This window comes from Solea solea, chromosome 7, assembly GCF_958295425.1.
Source record: "Solea solea chromosome 7, fSolSol10.1, whole genome shotgun sequence".
In the NCBI taxonomy this organism is placed as follows: domain Eukaryota; kingdom Metazoa; phylum Chordata; class Actinopteri; order Pleuronectiformes; family Soleidae; genus Solea; species Solea solea.
This window is the reverse complement of record NC_081140.1, coordinates 25,549,442-25,568,499: the sequence shown is the minus strand read 5'-3', so window position 1 is coordinate 25,568,499 and position 19,058 is coordinate 25,549,442. Positions and strand designations below refer to the sequence as shown.

Genomic DNA, 19,058 nt, shown 5'->3' with positions numbered 1-19,058 from the left:
TAAATAATTGTGTCTTTCATTTAGTTTTCATGAACCTTTTATATAAAGTCTTTCATCCTTTTCTTGGATTTGCTGTTTTTGAGTGTTTCATTGAACGAAAAGGAACTGTCATGATAGTATAATATCATGAATTATGGAATTATTTGGAGGTTTATTTATTTTCAGCTCACTTGCAGCAGCACATCCTGGTGGCTGTATCTGCTCAGCCTCCACCAGGGCGTCACGATGAATCACCTGTTTTTAAGTGTGTGAGCTTGTTGTGATGTTTGTTCTTTATGCTGCGTCTGAAAACAGGCTCTGACACGGGAGCATTTGTGCGTATACAGCGGCAGCAGTAGCACTTAGGTGGGCGGGAACAAGAAGTGTTTATCCCGTAGAATTTACTCGTGAATCTTTTGTGCCGTTTTAAAATGAATCACTTCCTGTGAGCGGTGTGCAAGCTGCTTTTCCACTGACTCAGCTCTACTCGACTCCATTTGGCATCAGTTACCGTTACTTCGTGGTCCCTCCTCAGCTTGGGCGGGGTCGTCACATCACAGCTGCACCAAACTGCTGTGATCTAGTGACTAGTGACTTGGTGTAAATGAATCATTAGAATCAGTTCATTAAAAAGATTTGTTGGTTGTGATGCGGTTCACGATCGCCCGCTAAATACACCAGACTCGGCTGTTAAATATTGAGATTTTAAACATTTCCTTTGCTAAATGTTGGAGATTGACGCACGTTTTAAGGATTTTGAAGCCTTTTTTAACTGATCTACAGTTACAGGCATTGTTCGCTTTGATTTCTTGTGTCGGACGTCGCGCTCATGACTCTTCCAGCGACGACACTCTCTGACCAATCAGTGGCCGGCAGTCTGTTGACGTCACATTTTAGTATCAGCTCAGAGCACCAGGTACCAGGTACTGTCCCTAATGGAAAAGCAAACTGAGTAGAGTCGAGCCGAGTAGTGCTAGAACTGTATAATGGAAAAGCATACTGTGTGGGTTAAACTAGACCCATGTTTGGTACAAGAAATATAACAAATAAAACCAAAAAGCCACATGTTATTTAAGATTAACAACCCTCTAGTGTCAGTTTCCTGTTTACAGGTGGATACTGAGGGTCAGTACGTGAACAACAGTCCAGAACTCGGCTCCGCTGCTGCTGCTGCTGCTGCTGCTGCTGCAATGTCACGCCCTTCATACGTCCCCCCTGACAGACGGCTGTAAAAGTTTTCAGTGAGTTGTAAAAATGTAAATGGCGCCGGGAGAAAGGAATGGAAAACGGCGTACGTGAAATTCATTTCAAATCTCCTGATGCAGGCGCCACGAGGTGGTGGGTGGTGCTGGCTCTGGTGCTTTGTGTGCCCGCTGAATCACAGTCGCTCTCCCCCGCTCGCCTCACGCCTCTCTCTTTCTCTGTCCTCTTAATTTCCCGCTCTCTATGATGTTTAAAATTCATGGACTTTCCTTATCTCGCTCTCTTTTTTTCTCTTGGACCGATCATTTTAATGCCCCAGAGACTTCAAAAAGTGTCGGAAAACATTTGAATGAGAGACACTCGGCAAGCATTTGAGCATGAAAACGAACACGTGGACTAATGAAGAATATGTTCATAAACAACAATTAGAAGTCGTTTTTCTGCATTTGATTAAAACATTTTTAAACATTACTTATAATAATAACATTTATGTGATAATGTTGATTCTTTGCATAAAAACACGTGTTTTGAACACACACTTGCTTTAATCAAACCCTCCTACCTGTTAGAGAGCTGTCCAGGTTGTCCATGCTCGACCCCGGTGTGTGCTCGATGCCGCGGGGATGCCTGGCTCCGTAGCCTTCATCCTCCTCCTCTTCCTCCTCCTCCTCATCATCAGGCAGGTCAGTCTCCTGGTCAGAAACCATTGTGCTCGACACGTAGCCCACAGGAGGAGCTGGAGCCTGTGGAGGAAGAGATCCTCCTTGCATGTGCCTGACGGAGAGAGGAAAGGAGAGTGTGTTATTGTGGATGTAAAGTGTTTACATCAAGGAATATGCAGGGAGTTATACTGTTTACATAATGCAATTTTTACAGTGCACCCCCTTCTTTGATATACTGCACTTTACATAGGCTCCACGCGCTAGAAACTTAAGTAAATCATGCAGTTTCGCTGTTTTACAAAAGTATTTATATGTGTTTAACTTTCTATCAAACAACTATGAGTTTAAAAATCGATATAATAATCTCTGAAATCTTTTTTGTATGAGCAGTGTCCTCCCGTCGCCATTTTACATCTCGCCATATTCTACAAATTAATAATCTACATATTCTACAAATCGTGCAATCTTCATGAGTGGACCAATCTGAAATGTATCATTCATTCATGTTTTGCACTGATTATCCAAAATAAGGAACAAAGAGTGTTCCGTAACCTGTTAAATACGGAACAAATCCAGATTTTACGGAACCGTTGACAACCCTATTAAAGGCTACATTTATATTTGTAGGTTGCATTTACATAGAATTGAGTGACGTTACCCCCGAGTGACGTCACTCAAGTCGGAAAGAAACACAGACCCAAACGTATCTCGAGCTAGCCGTGAGCTACTGTTAGCGCTACCAGTCGACAGCGTAGCGCAAAGCCACTGATTTAATGTGAAACAAGACATAAGTGTGGTCCAGAACGCGGTGGTGCGTCTGGTCTTCAATCAGCCTAAAAGGACACCCCTCTGTTCATTAAGCTCCACTGGTTACCCTTACCCAAATCACTGATGCTAGCCTACATACAAAGTGCCCCCTGGGTCTGCTCCCACTTACTTATGTTACCCCTCGACTACTCCGTTCATCAAAGGATTGTCGGCTGGCGGTGCCAACGCCCCAAAACAAGACAATCCAGACTCTTTTTGTGTGTCGTTCCACGCTGGTGGCATGACCTACCGAGCGCTACCAGAACGTGGGTGTCCCTGTCTATCTTCAAGAAGCTCCTGAAGACCCAGCTCTTCCAAGAGCATCTTCTGTCCTAGCACTTACCCCTGCACCATCTCCTTCTGCACTATCAACCTCTATCAGTCCACTAATCTAGTGGAGTTCTTTCCCAGACTTCTTCTATGTAGCTTTACTCCTCTAGTATAAAGATTGTTTTCAGTAGTTTGTTCTAGGTTATTCTGATTATACGAGTTGGAAATGTGACTTCAGGGGGCGTTCCAGTTGAAAGTCCTGACTGGCAACTCGGAAAATCCAACCTCTGACTACAACTGGCTGGAAATCCAGCTCAGACTTTGGAGACATCTCTCATTGTGCCTACAGTGATAGTCACATGCTAACACGACGACCTGCTAATTGTCGCAGTAGCTGGCACAAAGGCGGCCCTGTCGACACGCGGCACTTACCTCGGCGGCGGCGGCGGCGCTCCGCTGACAGCCACGTTTGTTTGAGGATTGCTGCGTCTTTGACGCGGTTTCTGCAGTGGGAATTGCTCGTAATTACTGGCCCTGTGCTGTTGTCAGAGATGCTCTCTAACCAACATAGTCATTACTGGGTAACATGACATCTCCTTCCTGACACCCCTCCCCCCTCCTCCACAACCACCACCACCACCCACTTCACTACTATGAATGAATGAATGCCAGTCTCTCATTCTGCCTGCGTGTGCTGACACAATGAAGCATGGCCTTCATCTGACTTGCATGAGCAGAACAACGACGGAATGTGCTGCATAGGTGTGGGAGGAGAAAACAACAGGGGGAGGGAAAAAAAAAAAGAACGGGTTTCTCTCAGCGCGAGTAAAACACAGCGGCTACCTAAGTGGCAGCGTGGGCCCATTAAAATGGAACGATAAATGGTTTTATCTACCGCGGCCCGCGCTACGAGACCCAAATAAATCTGCGGCGGCGATGGACGCGGGAGTGAGCGCACTTTAAGATGACAACCTCACATGTATTAATAAACACAGCAGTATGGCTCCATCAATACTGCCATGTCCTCATTTAAGAATGGCACACAACAAACACAGAATAGAGTTTGAAAACAGCGCTTGCCTCATTTCAAGCCTTGTTTACACTCGTCTGGATAAAAAGGATCATGTCCTCCTACACATATACATTGGACTTGGAAGAAAACCGCTTTATTTTTAACACATTTTCACACCTCACATGACTAATAAGTGACATTAAAGTAGTAAAATAGACGCGTGGCTCACAGAGTGCGATACAGCTTAAATGTGACTTCTTCTTTGATTGACAAATCTACTCTTTCCTCAGAAACACTTGCACATTGGAGCATGCACATACTGTAGCTACAACTGTTACTGTGTGGAGATTATGTCACTTCCTGCTTCAGACACACTGTGGCAAATATAAACCTAAGATTGGAAAGAGCAGGGCTGTGTTTACGTCTGGACGGAACAAAACCTTTGATGAAACCACTGAGACCTTTGGAAACGATGACTCAGTGCTGATTGGTTCTTATCAGCACTGAATTAAGAGCGCCGCTAACACTGACCTTTAGTTTCTGTTTCACCTCAACATCAAAAGAAAGAAAGAAACTAACTTCTCGTTCACACACAACGGTCACGTGTTTCAGTCTTTACCATGTCTGCTTTGCCATGTCCAGTTGGTACACCCTCGTCAGCTCGTCCAAATGGGCCTGGAGCATTGGCTGCATCTCGTCCCGAGGGGAAGGGGTGAGGGTGGCGGTGGACTGCTGCCCGAAGGACACGGCGGCGGGGGAGGACGCAACTCCTCGGATGGGCGGCGTGGGAACCCTCTCCTCCTCTTCCTCCAGCTCGTCCTCCATGCCCTGGTGGAGGTAGGTCTGCACCGGCATGGCAGGGCCCCAACCATCGCTCTCATACCTGAGGGAGGTTTAATGTGTGGTTATTGACAAACTATGAATTCAAGTTAATTCAAACTAAAGACACATAAAGACAACTTGCTCACATTAGTTTAAATGAATTTTGTTAACCATTTTCTTATTTCAGTGTATATTTATTTACGTTCCAATGTCTACAAATGTACAAAATTTGCCCAACATTCTGCGTATATCGAAAGGTCCAGTGTGTAAGAATCAGTGACATCTACTGGTGGGACTGCAGATGGCGCTCCACCCTCTCCTCTCCTGTTTCTACTCTTTCCCTTTCTCTGCCGCTTCCTCCTCCTTCCTCTTCACTCTTCATGAATTTACGTGTCAGCTTTATGAACCAACGAAGAAGAAGGAGGTTGAAACGGCAAAGAAAGTGGAAGAGAATTGAGAAAGAGTGAGCTTAACAAGCTTCCACTTCAAAGCGCGACACTCCCACTGTGTGTTCCAGCTCTGCAGCGCACGCTTCAGTTTAAAGTGACTTTAAAAAGAAATATGAAATATTACTTAGGGCTTAGAAGAAAGATTCAACCACCTGACATGTACACGTGGAAACAGCCAAACATACACTACTGGCTACAATAAAACATTAAATATGGAGCAGATCACCTTTAATACTTGTAAGATTAAGCATTTATTACCAGGAGTATAAGATGCAAATTTCACACTTGTACTACTATTATTTATCATATTTATATGTAGTAAAACCTCATAATGTTTGTAATGTATGTATGTGATGGCATGTTTATCATTTTTATCATTGTAATAAAGTGATACAGGAATAAATAAATAAAAGGTGGTTTTTCCACACTGGACCTCTTTGATTTATCAGCTAATTAATAGAAGAAAAAGGACACAAACATGGCAGCATTAAGGTGACTTATATTGCCAATATTTCAGAATATAAATAGGTTATTGAAGGAAGTAAGTGCTGTCAGAGAGCAGGGATTCATGCCGTCGTATTCACAGAGCTCTGTGACCTTGTCCAACTTTTGGAGAGTGGAGCGACGGACGGAGGCGATTCGGGATTCACTTCCCGTCGCTGTGCTTACACATGCCGAAATAATACCCGCCATAAAGAAAATGTTCATTAAAGAAATTTGTCAGCGCACACTCCGCCGCACATAACTGTTTTAATCTGCCGCCATTAAGAGCGGCGTCAGATTTACAGCGCGCGGTGACTCTTCGTTTGCCACAGAGGCAGTTAAAGGAGAGAGGGAGAGAAAGAGAGAGGGAGGGAGAGAGCTGATGGACTGAAGACACACATGCTCGCACTTAAATAAACCTCTGCCACACTGGACCTTCACTACAGCTTTCATTAGTTGATGTAATAATGTAGTTAGTTTACATTAAATTTCAGTTCATGAAAGTTGTTCACCTTCATACTTTACAGTTCCATGGTGTGATGAGCCAGGGAGCCATTTTCACTCCTCATTTATATATTTTATTTTTAATTTCTTTAAGTTCTTGTCATGTGTGAACTTATCTTTCTTACTTTCAACAACTATATAAACCCAAATGTTTAAAATCCACAGTTCAAAGTTCCCTTGGCTCGTTTTTATGAACAAAAAGAAAATAAGAAAATGTCTAATTTTGGGACTAATGCACAATTATTGCTACTTTATATCATGACTAAAATTAATCATAACTTTGACTCAACAAACACATAAGAAGACAAAAAACACAAAACATTTTAAAGCCTGAATATATGACCTGTAAACACACCCCCCCAGGATGTCCATATAAGGAGTTGTGTATTATTCCCACGGCAATTTACCACGGGTTAAAAGTTGAAATTGGTCTTTAAAGGTCTCCTTTATATTTATTTTCCCTCCATTTCCAAGTATCAAACTTGGAAAAACAGCCCCGCACAGCTTGAGCATTTCAGCTAATATGTGAATGCTGTTTCTGTCCATTTAGACACACATAATCTGGTTAGTGTTAGAGTTCATTAGTGGGAGACGTACCCTCCTCCTTCATGGTGCTCGTTGGGATAATGGTCCATCTCTGTGCCAGGGAGAGGATGAACCGGGGGAGGAGGGAGGGGGACGTTGGCCCAGCTGGACCCGTTGGCTTTGGTGGTTTTGGATCCGGCCTTGGTCTTTTTCTTCTTTCCTCCCTTTCCACCTACAAGAGGAGACGAGTGCATTTGTGTTTGAGAGATACAGGCGCCCGAGAATCCGACTCAGATGCATAAACGATTGAGCTGTTTTCTGCAAACGTACCAAATATGTATTCGAGGGGAGAATTTAGTCCAAACATGTTACTCGGTTTCGAGAGACCTTTGGAAGTCGTACACAATTTCAAACACGGGGGCTTTTATGGGCTCGTGTCTGTCAGTGCTCGCATAGAGAGGGGAGGAAAAAAAAGCTCAAGGTTTCCCAGATGAAAAGCATGCCTCCATTGATTGATTGGCTGAAAAGCCTGAAATCTCCATAGAAACAGGAGAGAACGGCAGTAAACTGAGGCTGAGGCAGACCTTTGTGCTCCACCCATTCCTCAGTGTCCTCTTTCACACCAGGCTTTGGCTTCCACAATGAAATATCTCACTTCACGGCATCATCATAATGAATGGCTTGTGTAGTGTTAGTGTGTCCCTAATGGAATTCACTGAGAGTCTATTACTACTTTCATTTCTTTTATTACACCCGAGCACCGCTAACCCCATCCATTTCCACTCATATCCCCTCCAACGCCCGATTCTCCTCTGTCCCATCCATCTTTATAAATCTGCCAGCCAGGTCAATACTGCGTTTTATACGATTTGGTCACTGTAGAAGAAACTCTCTCGCTCTCTCTCTTTTTTTACCCTCCTTTAAAACACATTTGGCTTCGAGCCATAATCTGTTTTTCAGTTGAGAATTATACAGAGAATGTGCAGCGGTTTATTTTATTATGTTGTATGATTTTAACGCACGGGAGAGTTAAAGTATAAAAGTTTCAGCTTCAGTTTCAGAGCTGCGTTTGTGGACAGCGTGACGGTGTGCGTCTGTTGCGTGATCCCCGTCTGCAAACATCAGGCCATGGTTCCACATCGTACTTGTTTGAGTGCCACCAACTGGACTGGAGGGTGCGGTGCCACAGGGAGCATGAGCAAACGGGACCTCTGAAGTCATGTGACCACGGAAAGTATGACCAGGGACTTATGTAGCTCTGACCCTCACACAGTTTAAGTTTTTATACTTTTAAAGTCTCCACTAAAGGTCAAAACACAAGTAGTGAATAAACAGATTCAGGAAACCAGAGTGTTTTCATGACCAGACACTGATGTTGATACTGATGGCAGCTCACTGAGGCACAGTGTGGCTGCTTTAATCAGCTAACGTGTGCCTTTACTGTATTTTTCCTATGCTTTATTGTTAATTTGGTAAAGATCATTTTTGGAAAGATTGTTAACTGGAAAACTACCCATTGAGTTTTTCCTTGAGTCATCTTCTCGTGTGTTTATTTTCAGTTTTATTCCACCGTCCTCCCAAAAGCAGGGACTATGGACGTAAATTAGCCAATGACTTCTAATCTGGCATATTCACTAGTCTCTACTGAAATGAATATATGACTATATAAGTGTCATGTCTTGGGACAAATCAGGGATCAAACCCATGATAAGTTTGAAAGACAACATGTTATGCCACTGATCCATGGACTCCGAATTTGTCTACTCAGAATTTACCGAACATTTCAATCTGTATTTGTCGCCTATTATGTCTTCACTCACTGGCATATTTGGAAAATCTCCCCACCATTATTATTATTATTATTATTATTATTATTATGTTTGAAATAAAAACATGATCTGCTGCTCCTTGTGCTCACAGAGGTGAAGTAAGGAAACACGGTGCGCAGCATTTACATATATAAATACATCTGTGGCCCCCCGGCTGCGGTGACCACCGCCACCACCGGTAAACACCTCACATCTCAATCCAGAGAAAATACCTCGGCCTGACGTCACCAGGCCACACAGACGAGAGTGAAAGCTATCATTGAGAGAACTCTGCTGAACTCATTTGTATCTGTCATCTGCTGGTTAGCCTTCGCCCGCCAAAGCCCTGTAATCACTTCTCCCAGGGCCACAAAAAAAGCTGCCGATATTGCATCTTGTGCAATGCAACATAATGCACTCCGATCTGATTTAATAAAGCGACTTGACTCGAGCACAGCGGGGGGGGGGGGGGGGGGGGGGTGTAAGAACCTTGATTTCCACTTTTGCTGTATGCTTTAAAACCAGATCATTTGGTTTTAAACAAAGATATTTCCTGCACCAAGTCAGAAAACACGACTATGGCAGCGGAGGAAACATCAGGCACGAGGTGATACAAGATTAATAAAGAAGGGAAGTGATAGAAGAAACAACTGTAAGCCCGAGGCAGGCAGCACCACAGTGTAAGTATAGTCTGAAAGTAATTGGGTTCCCTAATTGCACCTCTGGGCGACGCTTGACTTTTCCCAATAAATGGCGAGCTGACGTGATTGTTCAATCATCCTCAGTCCCTTTCACACCACAGCAGCCATCAATACTGTAAATGAGCCTCTTGGAAGGAAAAGGGTGGACTGGCGCGGGGATTAGACCGGCTCACCCCAAATATGAAAAATACAGAGCAGGGAGACTGTGGCTGGGAGCTATACAGGAATTACACGGCGAAACCCATCTCCTGTGACAAAACTGGGCCTTTCTTCAAAGGAGGAACTCGGGACTAAATATAGACTCAGCGTCGGGGTATTTATACGCAAGGTTTGGGCGGTCCCAGCCTATAACTGCAGGGCTGCACGGCCTTGAGCTCGCTTTGTTTTCACTGGGTGCGTCAGTGCCGGAGAGGGAGAAGCCACAGACTGAGCAGAGACTCGGAGTTAAAGAAAAAAAAAAAAGACAATGCAGCCGAATAATCCGGAAAACTTAATGAAATATAGCTAAATAGTTCAATAAAAACATAGATGCAACACACACACACACAAACCAAAGTGAGTGAGAGGGAGACGGGGGGGGGAAAGGAGAGTCTTCAAGGTTCTTTTTTTTTAAGGCTACAGAAAATATCGAATACAGCAGCTACCTCGACTCCATTACCCGACCAAGAGTTTTAATGAGCAGCTCCGTGCCCCCAGTGGAGATCCATGCTGCCATAAAAGCCGATCTATTTCCAGTTTCTTTTCATCCCGCTCCCCTCCTTCAACTCCAACATTCATTATTCTCTCTATTTCTTATAAAGAAGCGAGAAAAGGCACTGTAACGTCAACCCCAAACCCCCCCCCGCGATCCCGCCTTCGACACGTGAGATTTCAATCACGGATAAAAGTATAAAGTGCTGATTTAAATTTCCATCCGTGTTGCATATGACACTGTACAGACTGTAACACCCAAACATCCACGGTCCCTGTGCTTTCACCTGACACCGTGTGGGGCTTCCGTCCTCTCTTGTGAACTTTATTAGCTGGAATATGTATCTTACATCTGGGTGGATTGACTTTTTATGTTCCCCAGATGAGAAGTGACTAATTCCTTTTGTTTCATTTTTCCATCACTCGATTAAAACATAACTTGGTAAGGGTAAACTTAAGGTTGCTCTCCTCGTTGCCGGTGTTCTTGGTGGGCGAAGTGGGCCCAACAAAGGGCGTAAAATGGCGGACATTACATCACCACCACTTCAGCTTGGGTTCTCAAACTGTGGTACGTGCACCACCAGTGGTACGCGAGCTTCCTCTGGTTGGTACTTGGAAGAAAAATCAGAAACACTGTTCTACGGTATATACTAATGAGCTCAATATTGTCTCGCGTGATACCTGGTATAAACCACTGATTTAGCAATGTTAGCAACACTCGCTACTTCGTCAGCCATGACAGATACAGTTCTGCTAGCCTCTCGTAGCCACCGAGTGTCAGGTCCAGGTACAGCAGGAGGCAACGTTGGACAGGACCAAACAAGCTGTTTCCTCCTTTTGTTCTGAACTAATCCTCAAACTCTCGTTTAAAATATTCATTTAAATCATACTTAACATCTTTAATGTACGGGGGAAATTAATCCCTTTTCTCCGTTTCTCTACATTGAAATAAAATCAGGAAACAGCGCGTTCTAACCCTAATAAGGAGCCTTCGATAAAAATGCATGTCCATGAGACAGAATCTGCCCGTGAGGCACGGCCACTCCACGTCCACCGCTGTGCCAGGGCACTGAATTAGAGACCAGTTAAGGCAGTGGCTTGTAAGTAGATAAAAGAGGAGTGGAGAGTGGAGAGTGGAGGGGAGGCAGGCAGGCAGGCAGGCAGGCAGAGGGGCTGCCATTGGTGTCCTATAAATGACATTGTAATTCTCTGAACATAGGTTTTAGTGTAGTCTGCAACCATTAGGAAGAGAGGAGGGGGGGAAAGGGAGGTATTTTTGCCACTTTACCCAGCCAAGCATCTCTAATGGTGTGTGTGTGTGTGTGTAGTCCACTATGTCTAAAAGACTCCCCCTGCCCTAGTTCCTATCCTCTCTGTGACACAGTGAGAGACAAAGCCTTTTTACGATGGCACAAACCCAGCATTAGCCCAAGCGGCCGTGTTCTGTCAGGAGATCACAGTGATGGTGTTCTCTGTCCTCTGAGCTCCTGTCGCAATTTTAACAAAATGGCCACACAGCAGCAGTGATGGTTAGGATCTCAGGATCTCATGTAGTGCGTACGAGCATCTTTCACACAAAATACACAACGACCACTTTCAAGACGTATTCTGATATTTGGGTGAAAGAAGTAGGTCAAACTGTTGACTCTTGAATGAACTCTGAACCTCTGGAACCCTGGTAATCTACTGTCCCCTTCCCTTAATTCAATACATACATTGATCCAGTACAGTTGCAGCAGCTTAAGTCATCTCTGCAACTCTCTGGTTTCGGTTGCTTAGCAACAACAGGTGCAACAGAAGTGCAAGCCCACAAGAGCCTCGGGGTTAAAATGGAATTTTTGAAGGAAGCTTTTTGGACGCTGCGTGTGAACCTGCCACAGCAACATTGCGCTAGTAAAGCGAGACGGCTGCAAAGGTTGGGGTTTCTTCTACAGAATAAACACCTTTTGTCTCCGCCCACCCCCGTGCTACTGCTGTATACGCACAAACGCTCCCTCAGTCAGTTCTCATAGTATTGCTTAAGAGAGCGATGAAGGACGCAGCGTAGAAATAATGTTAATTACGACGAGGATAATAACATCAACAACAACAAAAATCACCAATGCAGCTTTAAAGAAATGAATTATAAAGCAGCGGGAGTTTCTGCTGAAGGAAAAAAAAGGAAAGTAGATCTGAACTGTCAGGTTTGTACATGCAAATATCAGATATAAATGAAGAAGGAAAGACAAGCGGCAGAGCCCCAGAGAGTTTCCCGTGTCCTCCGCTGTGAAAGAAACCAACCTGAGAGACTGCCGCTTCGCTCTGAGCTGTTGTGAGAGCTGGTGGTGCTGAAATCTTGTGATTGGTTGTGCGGTATTCTACTAGACAATCCCTCGGCCAATCGGTAGTCAGGAATGAAAAGGAGGGCTACAGTGGGGGTTAAAGGGCAAAAAAACAAAAAAACAAAAAACAGTGGCGTCAGGTGATTGGCACTCAGCACAAGCACATGCAGACATGCAGTTAGAGCATCAGGCAAGCAGGATCAATTCAGGATCAATTCAGGATCAACTCAGGATCACTTCAGGAGTCATACATTCAACAAACTACTATACACACAAACCACTCACTGAGTCGTTATAACCTGTACACACGAAGTTGACAGTAGAGCTTTTAATTCTCTCTTCACAGAGATCTAATCTTAAATAATACGCGATCATACTTCTTAAAATGAGGCCACGGCGAGGGAGAGAATTACACATGTAGTTTTTTTGAGATTCATTGCGTTCGGGGGACTGTGTTAAAAGTATAAATTTCCCATTCTAGCCCTTTTTTCGAAAATGAGATCATAAATATGCATTAGAGTAAAGCCGAGGAATGCTCATCACATCTTAAGCATGAAGCTCCTCTCTGCGATAAAAGGATCTGCGCTAATTCATTTTGGGGTTATTTTTCCCCTCAATATTAGTCGAGTTGAGATGGATCGGCAATTACTCTGAATGTGAAGGAGGAGACGCAACATCGTGAAACGCCCGGCGAGGGAATGGATGGATGACTCAACTGTGCTACTCCTTCAAAGAGATGTTTATTCAACCTTGGAGAGCAACCAAGATGGTGTCTGCAGGAAGGAGAAATGACTCTCTTTAAAAGGCAAAGCCTCCCCCTCCATTTCAGTCTTTGTGTGGAAAAGTTGAAATACCAAAATGGCCATCTTAACAACTGTAAACTGGGGCGCCTGTGATCTCGGGCTAAATGACTTTGTTTTTTGAGATTCAAAGCATGACAATAATAGATTTAACTGAGACGCACACACTATAAAACGCACTAAACTCTCCCACACATGAGGGCAACCAGAAGAAAACCACCCCGTGTCCACTGGCACGCTCACGTTCTCACGAGGACTTACTGTTGTTGCAGGAGTTCTTGTCCGGCAGGGAGTAGCCGAGGTTGGCCATCTCCTGCTTGGCCTGCAGCGAGGCCTTCCACTGGGCCTCGGGCAGGTCCACGGCCAGCTCGTGGATGCTGCTGGAGTGGAGGATCTGAGTGGTGGCGTAGGGAGTGGCCTGGGACGTCTGGCTGGAGCTGTTGTAGTTGGCTTTGGTGGTGAAGTCGATGCTGCTGTAGATGGCGCCATCCGAGAGCATGGTGCCCGTCTTATCCCCCTGACCAGAGGGGAGATCTGGGGAAGAGGGAGAGGAGGAAGAGAGGTGAACTACAGGAAACACTGCTCTCTACGAGACGTTCACCACACCTGTTTGTCTCTCTTGTCATAATAAGCATTAAAAACACGATAGATACCGGGTGAAAGTTATTATATTGATTGTTTTGGATATAGAAAACCACAGTTTAAAGGTGGACAATATGTCTTTTCTGTTGTTATGTCACTGTGTAACCAGTATTATCATCATAATTAGAAGTTTCAGACACATGTTAGTGCTCACGTGGCACGGAGTAATACACAACTCCTTATATAGACATCCTGGAAGTGTGTGTTTATAGGTCACATATTGTCTACTGTCTTTTGTGTTTGTTAAGTCAAAGTTATGATTCATTTTATATCATATTTTTAGCTGTGATATAACGTAGCAATAATTGTGCAGAAGTCACAAAAAAAGACCGATTTTCTTATTTTCTTTTTGTTCATAAAAACGAGCCAAGCCAACTTTGAACTGTGACGTATTTCCAAATTCCGATTTTAAACTTTTTGCTCAGGTGTGTTTGTATAGTTGGCAAATATGATATTTTTTTTTTCCATCTGATCGCATAGGTTGTGCTGAAAAAAAGGACATAAGACACTCTATATTGCACATTCTTATAGCCTCTGTATATACTGTAAGTTTAAACATAGTAATGGAAAAAAAGCAGCCAGAGTGCTCTGTGTTCTAAGGGTTAAAGTGTGTAAAACTTAGCATTAATAATGCATGAATTGGTGAAGTTGTACATTGAAGCTGATTATCCCTCACTTAAACCTTCCCTTCCAAGTGTATTGGTGAAACTGTGTAGCTTTCAGTTAGCATTAAAAACATTATAAAACAAGGCAGCAGGAAACAACTTGCAAAGTTCAAAACGCTGATTTTCTCTATGGGGTTTGGTGTTGGGAGAGTGAGCGTTCACACAAACTTCAGCTTCCAGCCAGAGGACGCTCATGTACCGCGGCAAACGCATTCTTCAAACCTCTGAGGCTAAAGCAGGCACAGGAGTTTTGGGGACGAGCCCTTTGTGAAGTGGCTGAAATCTGTTTTCCATTCTGTCGCTGCTGGCAGCCGTGTCAGCGCCGAGAGCTGAGAGAGGGTCTGGGTCACAGAAATGGTGCTGAGTCGTGAGCGGGCGTGATGATATCAGTCTTGGTAACGTGTCAAAACCTCATATAGCCAACAACAACAAAACCATGCCTTTAATGTAATGAAGTGCTTTAAAGGAACACACACACACATGTGCAGCCATGTTTTTCCCCTTCACATTTACATCAGGGAAAATACCAATGCTCCACATGTGTGTGTGTGTGTGAGGGGGCGGGGCACAAGCAGACTCTCTCCATAGCGCATGGTTTGCATGCGCAGTGAAGGGGAGATGATGTAGAGCCGCGGCGGAAGTGTCCGCATCTGCGCCAGTCAAGCTGCGTCTGTCCTTCACGTCTGGCTGCTCAAGACCATCCTTTCAAACAGCCACCCACCCCCTGCTCCTCTGCTCCTCTGCCCGCTTTACCCCCCCTCACACACACACACACACACACTCTCCTATACTCTGAGCTACGACACCAAGCTGGACGATCTGCCATTTTTCAGCACCCGGTGACACTGGAGGCGTCGTCGCTAATGCCATATATACTGTCCTGTGCATAAATGAATATACGTGTAATATGCATAAACTGTGATGATGAAGAGGAGGCTCGAGGACAACAGGAAGCGAGCGAGTAGGGGGCGTAAACAAATGAACCGAAACCAATTGACGATTGGTTATAAAATAATAATAAAAAATACAAGTGCATTCAAAGTGTTGACAACAATATTGATTAAAATGTGTTATGAATCAGTCGCTGTTCTGTTATTAACCGGTTTATGATCTCATTGCATCACTCACGACACTCGCCGAGACTTCATTTTGATTTTTTTTTTATATTTTATGAATGTTTTAATGAATCTTTGATAATTAGTCTTTCTATAATTGTGTTAAATGTTCCCTGACCCTCTTGTAAAAGACACGTGTAATCTCAATGAGGTTTTTCCGTTGAAAAATCTAACTTTTCAAGTTGAAATGATTAGGCTAAGCGACGTAAGACATGATGATATAAGAAAACGTACGTCCATGCTATGTTTTATTTACTCTGACACAAATTTGCTGCTTTCTATATGTGTGACACCTGCTGACCCCTCCTCTTCGTGTGGCTCCTCCCATAATTTTTTTGTCCCCTGTACAAGGGTTTGATGCGAGGGTCTATAGACAGAGGCCGTCCCTTGACGTACAAATTTGACTTGTTCTGATTCTCTGGTCTTTTAATGAAATATAATTTTGAATGAAAAGAAAAAATTATATGATTTTAAATCACCCTTGTATCTCCTTTAGGTCATCCTCTCTGAAAACACCAGGGACGACACACACACACACACACACACACACAGACACACACTCACCTCCTCGGCCATAGTTACTCAGATCGTTCGGGCCCCCGGAGCCGCTGTTGACGGGCAGGCTGGTGGCTGGCCAAGAGTCTGCTAACCACGGATAACCTGGGTCACCAGCGTTCAACAGTCCTGGCCGGCTGAGCCGAGAAAACACAAGAGGAAACACCGGATTAAACGCACGCTGTGAAATGACATTACAACCAGAGGGTTTGTTTGTTTGTTTGTTTGTGTTTTTGTTCCAAAAACATGCAGAATGCAGCGTTATAGGAAATAATAACACAATGGGACAATATGAGGAGGAAGGAAAGAAAAATCAAACATATGTTTAAATGTTTTTTGCAGAAGAACGCGTGTTTGTGTGTGATAAGCGTTGCCCCTGAAGCTAATGAGACACATCTAACACAGAGGGAAGTTACTGTCGCGCGCCGACACGCCCGCTCCTCCCACAAAAGTTGCGATTCCTTCAGGCAAACGCCGCCCTTTATCTCCCACTATCCCCCCCCACCCCCCCGCTGTGTCTTTGTCACATTCCCAGAGTTATTAATGCAAAAGCACACCGCGGAGACACTAATGCATGCGTTTGCTCTCGCGGTCGCCACATGTGCAACAGCGCACGGCCACACACACACACACACACACACGTATGTTGGCGTAATATGGTTAATATCGCTGTGTTTTCCCATCGACCCCTCGCCGTGATGTCCAGACAGTCTAAATCTTACTTGATGAGACGTCAAAACCTCGACACCTGTGGGATCCCCCTGCATATGAGCGCGTATAAGGGGCGGCTCCATTTAACAGGTGTTGTGTCCCTCCTGAGGGGGCGAGGGCCATAAAAAGCAGCCGTTAAGACTTTAACCTGTCATGGGTGACTGCTGGGAGGCTGTTAGGGCCGCTTTACTGTACAATCACGTCTGAGGCTCGTTACCGTGAGCAACACGGATGGAGTGGAGTCAAATCTCCTTTGTTTGTGTTCCACTGACGAATCGCACTCGGCTTGTTTCTAATGACCCGGCAATTAAAGCGGATTCAATTCAATTAAACCTGGCCTCGCATTATTTAGAGGCCAAGGGCGGATTGCCGGCTTCCTCCCACAGTCCAAAAAGATGCAGAGGTTAAAGGAATACTTTAGCAGCTCTGTCAAATGAGGGGAAGGGTTTCTTCAGAGATGTTTCATACACCGTGGTGTGTGAATACACTGAGGATGACTGTGAATGTGAATTTCTCTGTGAGATGAATAAAGTATCTATCTATTTATCATGACTGGCACCAAAGGAAGGGACTGGATCTATGAGCACGAGAGTCACTACTACACTTGCACAGGCTCTTTGCAGAGCGACTGGTATCTGAATCCCACCCTGCAGTGGTCAGACGAACGGTGTCGTCTCCTCAGAAGCACAGCACACCCCGCTGTCAGTACCCGGCAGTGCTGTACGCAGCAGAATACAGAAAACACCGGTGCATTCTGAGCAGCTGTGTAACGCCGTAGTAAGCAGCCTGGCTTCCCCCACGGGGGCTTTTCTCTTTTTTTTCTTGTCTCAGTGCTGAGCTCTGAAGGGACCGCGATTGAGTCAAGCCCCGAGGACAAAGGGCAGGTAATGGGCGTCCTGCAGTCACTTTCTCCCACAGTCACAGGTTCTAAATGAGCAGAACGGGGTTGTACAGTGTGGGGGAGCCCAAATGAACTGCAGCCTGGCAGGCTGAGAACCCTCGCTGTGGTTCCTGAATGCCAAAACAGGCCCTCGGGGGGGACAAGTCATTCAAATTGATGGCTGTGCATCAGACACATGCACTTTTATAGGGTAATACATCTCTCCCCATCCTTCTACCTCTGTTTCTGGCTGCCATGTTTCCCAACTGCCATCATTCTCTTTCACCACACCATCTCTCCCCCCCCCGCCCTTTTATTTTCTATGATAAACCTCCCGCTCCTCTCTTTTTTTCATCCCTCCTCTCTGACCCTCGTGAGCTACGCATCTGTCGATGAAAAAGAGAGGACATTCTTCTCGTTTGTGAGACTGCACACCGCAAATGGACATCATGTGCTTTTGTCTCATCACCCCGCACGTCACTAAGAGAAGGACAATCTGAAAAGACAAGGAAGTGACAGTGGAAATGGCTGCATCGTCCTTGTATTCATCAAGCAGCAGTCTGCCGACTCAGGATAATTAGAATCAGACTGATTTCTGCAGCGGATATATATATATATATATATTTTATTATGCTATTTGTGTGTTTTTCCGTGTGTCTGTGAGACGGCGTGGGGGGGGCGGGACAGCGGTTAGAGGGTGGACACCGGGTCATATGTCTAATGAAAAGTTGACACCTCACTTGGATGGATTGCAACCTTGGCAGATAAAATTTGATTTGGAGCGTCTCTTCTTCTTCTTCTTTTCTCCTTCTCGGTCGACACTTCAGCTTCTCGTGATGAGAAGAAAACCATAAATACAACCCCGAGAACCACCCCCCGAAACCCCCCCCCCCACACCTGACACTGAGCTCCCCATAAATAAGGCAGGTGAAAGATATTAATTCCAAAGCAACTTCATAAATCAGGAGTTTATGGTTCCACCAGACAAGTGAATGAAACCCGCGAATAAAAGTCTAGACATTAGCGAACACTGAAGAGCAATGAAAAAAAAAAAAAAAAAACCCAGATTACTGCTAGATTAACTCTCGGGGAACATGTTGTCATTAAGCAGCCTGCGCTCCCTGCATGTAAAGGCATCTCCATAGCAACAGTGTTGGTGAGACCTGTTCCCTCCGCCTTACAGGAGCAAAAACCTGCTTTGCTAAAATATTGATCAGTGTCGAGATAGGAAGTTATTACTGCCTCCTAATTACCATCTCCCTATTGGCAGTGGGGGGGGGGATAAGGAATGAGCCCATATCGGCGTTTATCAATTTCAATTGAGAGGCCAGAATCAAATTGTGCAGACCTACCAATCTGCAGCCTATTCATCTTCCATGAATCATTTATTCTGTGATCGATTAAGTGTAATTGTTCAGTCAGGGCAATTTGGCAGCAGCCAATGAGGACGCGGG

At 44.7% G+C, this 19,058-nt stretch overlaps 1 protein-coding gene across 11 annotated transcripts in view; it reads right to left on the bottom strand.

Annotated features, from left to right (window-relative positions):
• robo2 (roundabout, axon guidance receptor, homolog 2 (Drosophila)) overlaps window positions 1–19,058 on the bottom strand; it is a 338,057-nt gene that overhangs the window by 9,514 nt on the left and 309,485 nt on the right. For 7 of the 11 annotated variants that reach the window (XM_058635003.1, XM_058635004.1, XM_058635005.1 and 4 more), the window contains 6 exons: window positions 16,023–16,150; window positions 13,298–13,570; window positions 12,196–12,321; window positions 6,789–6,948; window positions 4,553–4,816; window positions 1,745–1,956 (listed from right to left, as the gene is read on the bottom strand). In XM_058635003.1, the coding sequence (XP_058490986.1) occupies window positions 1,745–1,956; window positions 4,553–4,816; window positions 6,789–6,948; window positions 12,196–12,321; window positions 13,298–13,570; window positions 16,023–16,150 (1,163 nt within the window). The remainder of the gene's footprint in view (window positions 1–1,744; window positions 1,957–4,552; window positions 4,817–6,788; window positions 6,949–12,195; window positions 12,322–13,297; window positions 13,571–16,022; window positions 16,151–19,058) is intronic. The other 4 variants (XM_058635007.1, XM_058635008.1, XM_058635012.1 and 1 more) reach the window with 1 other exon arrangement.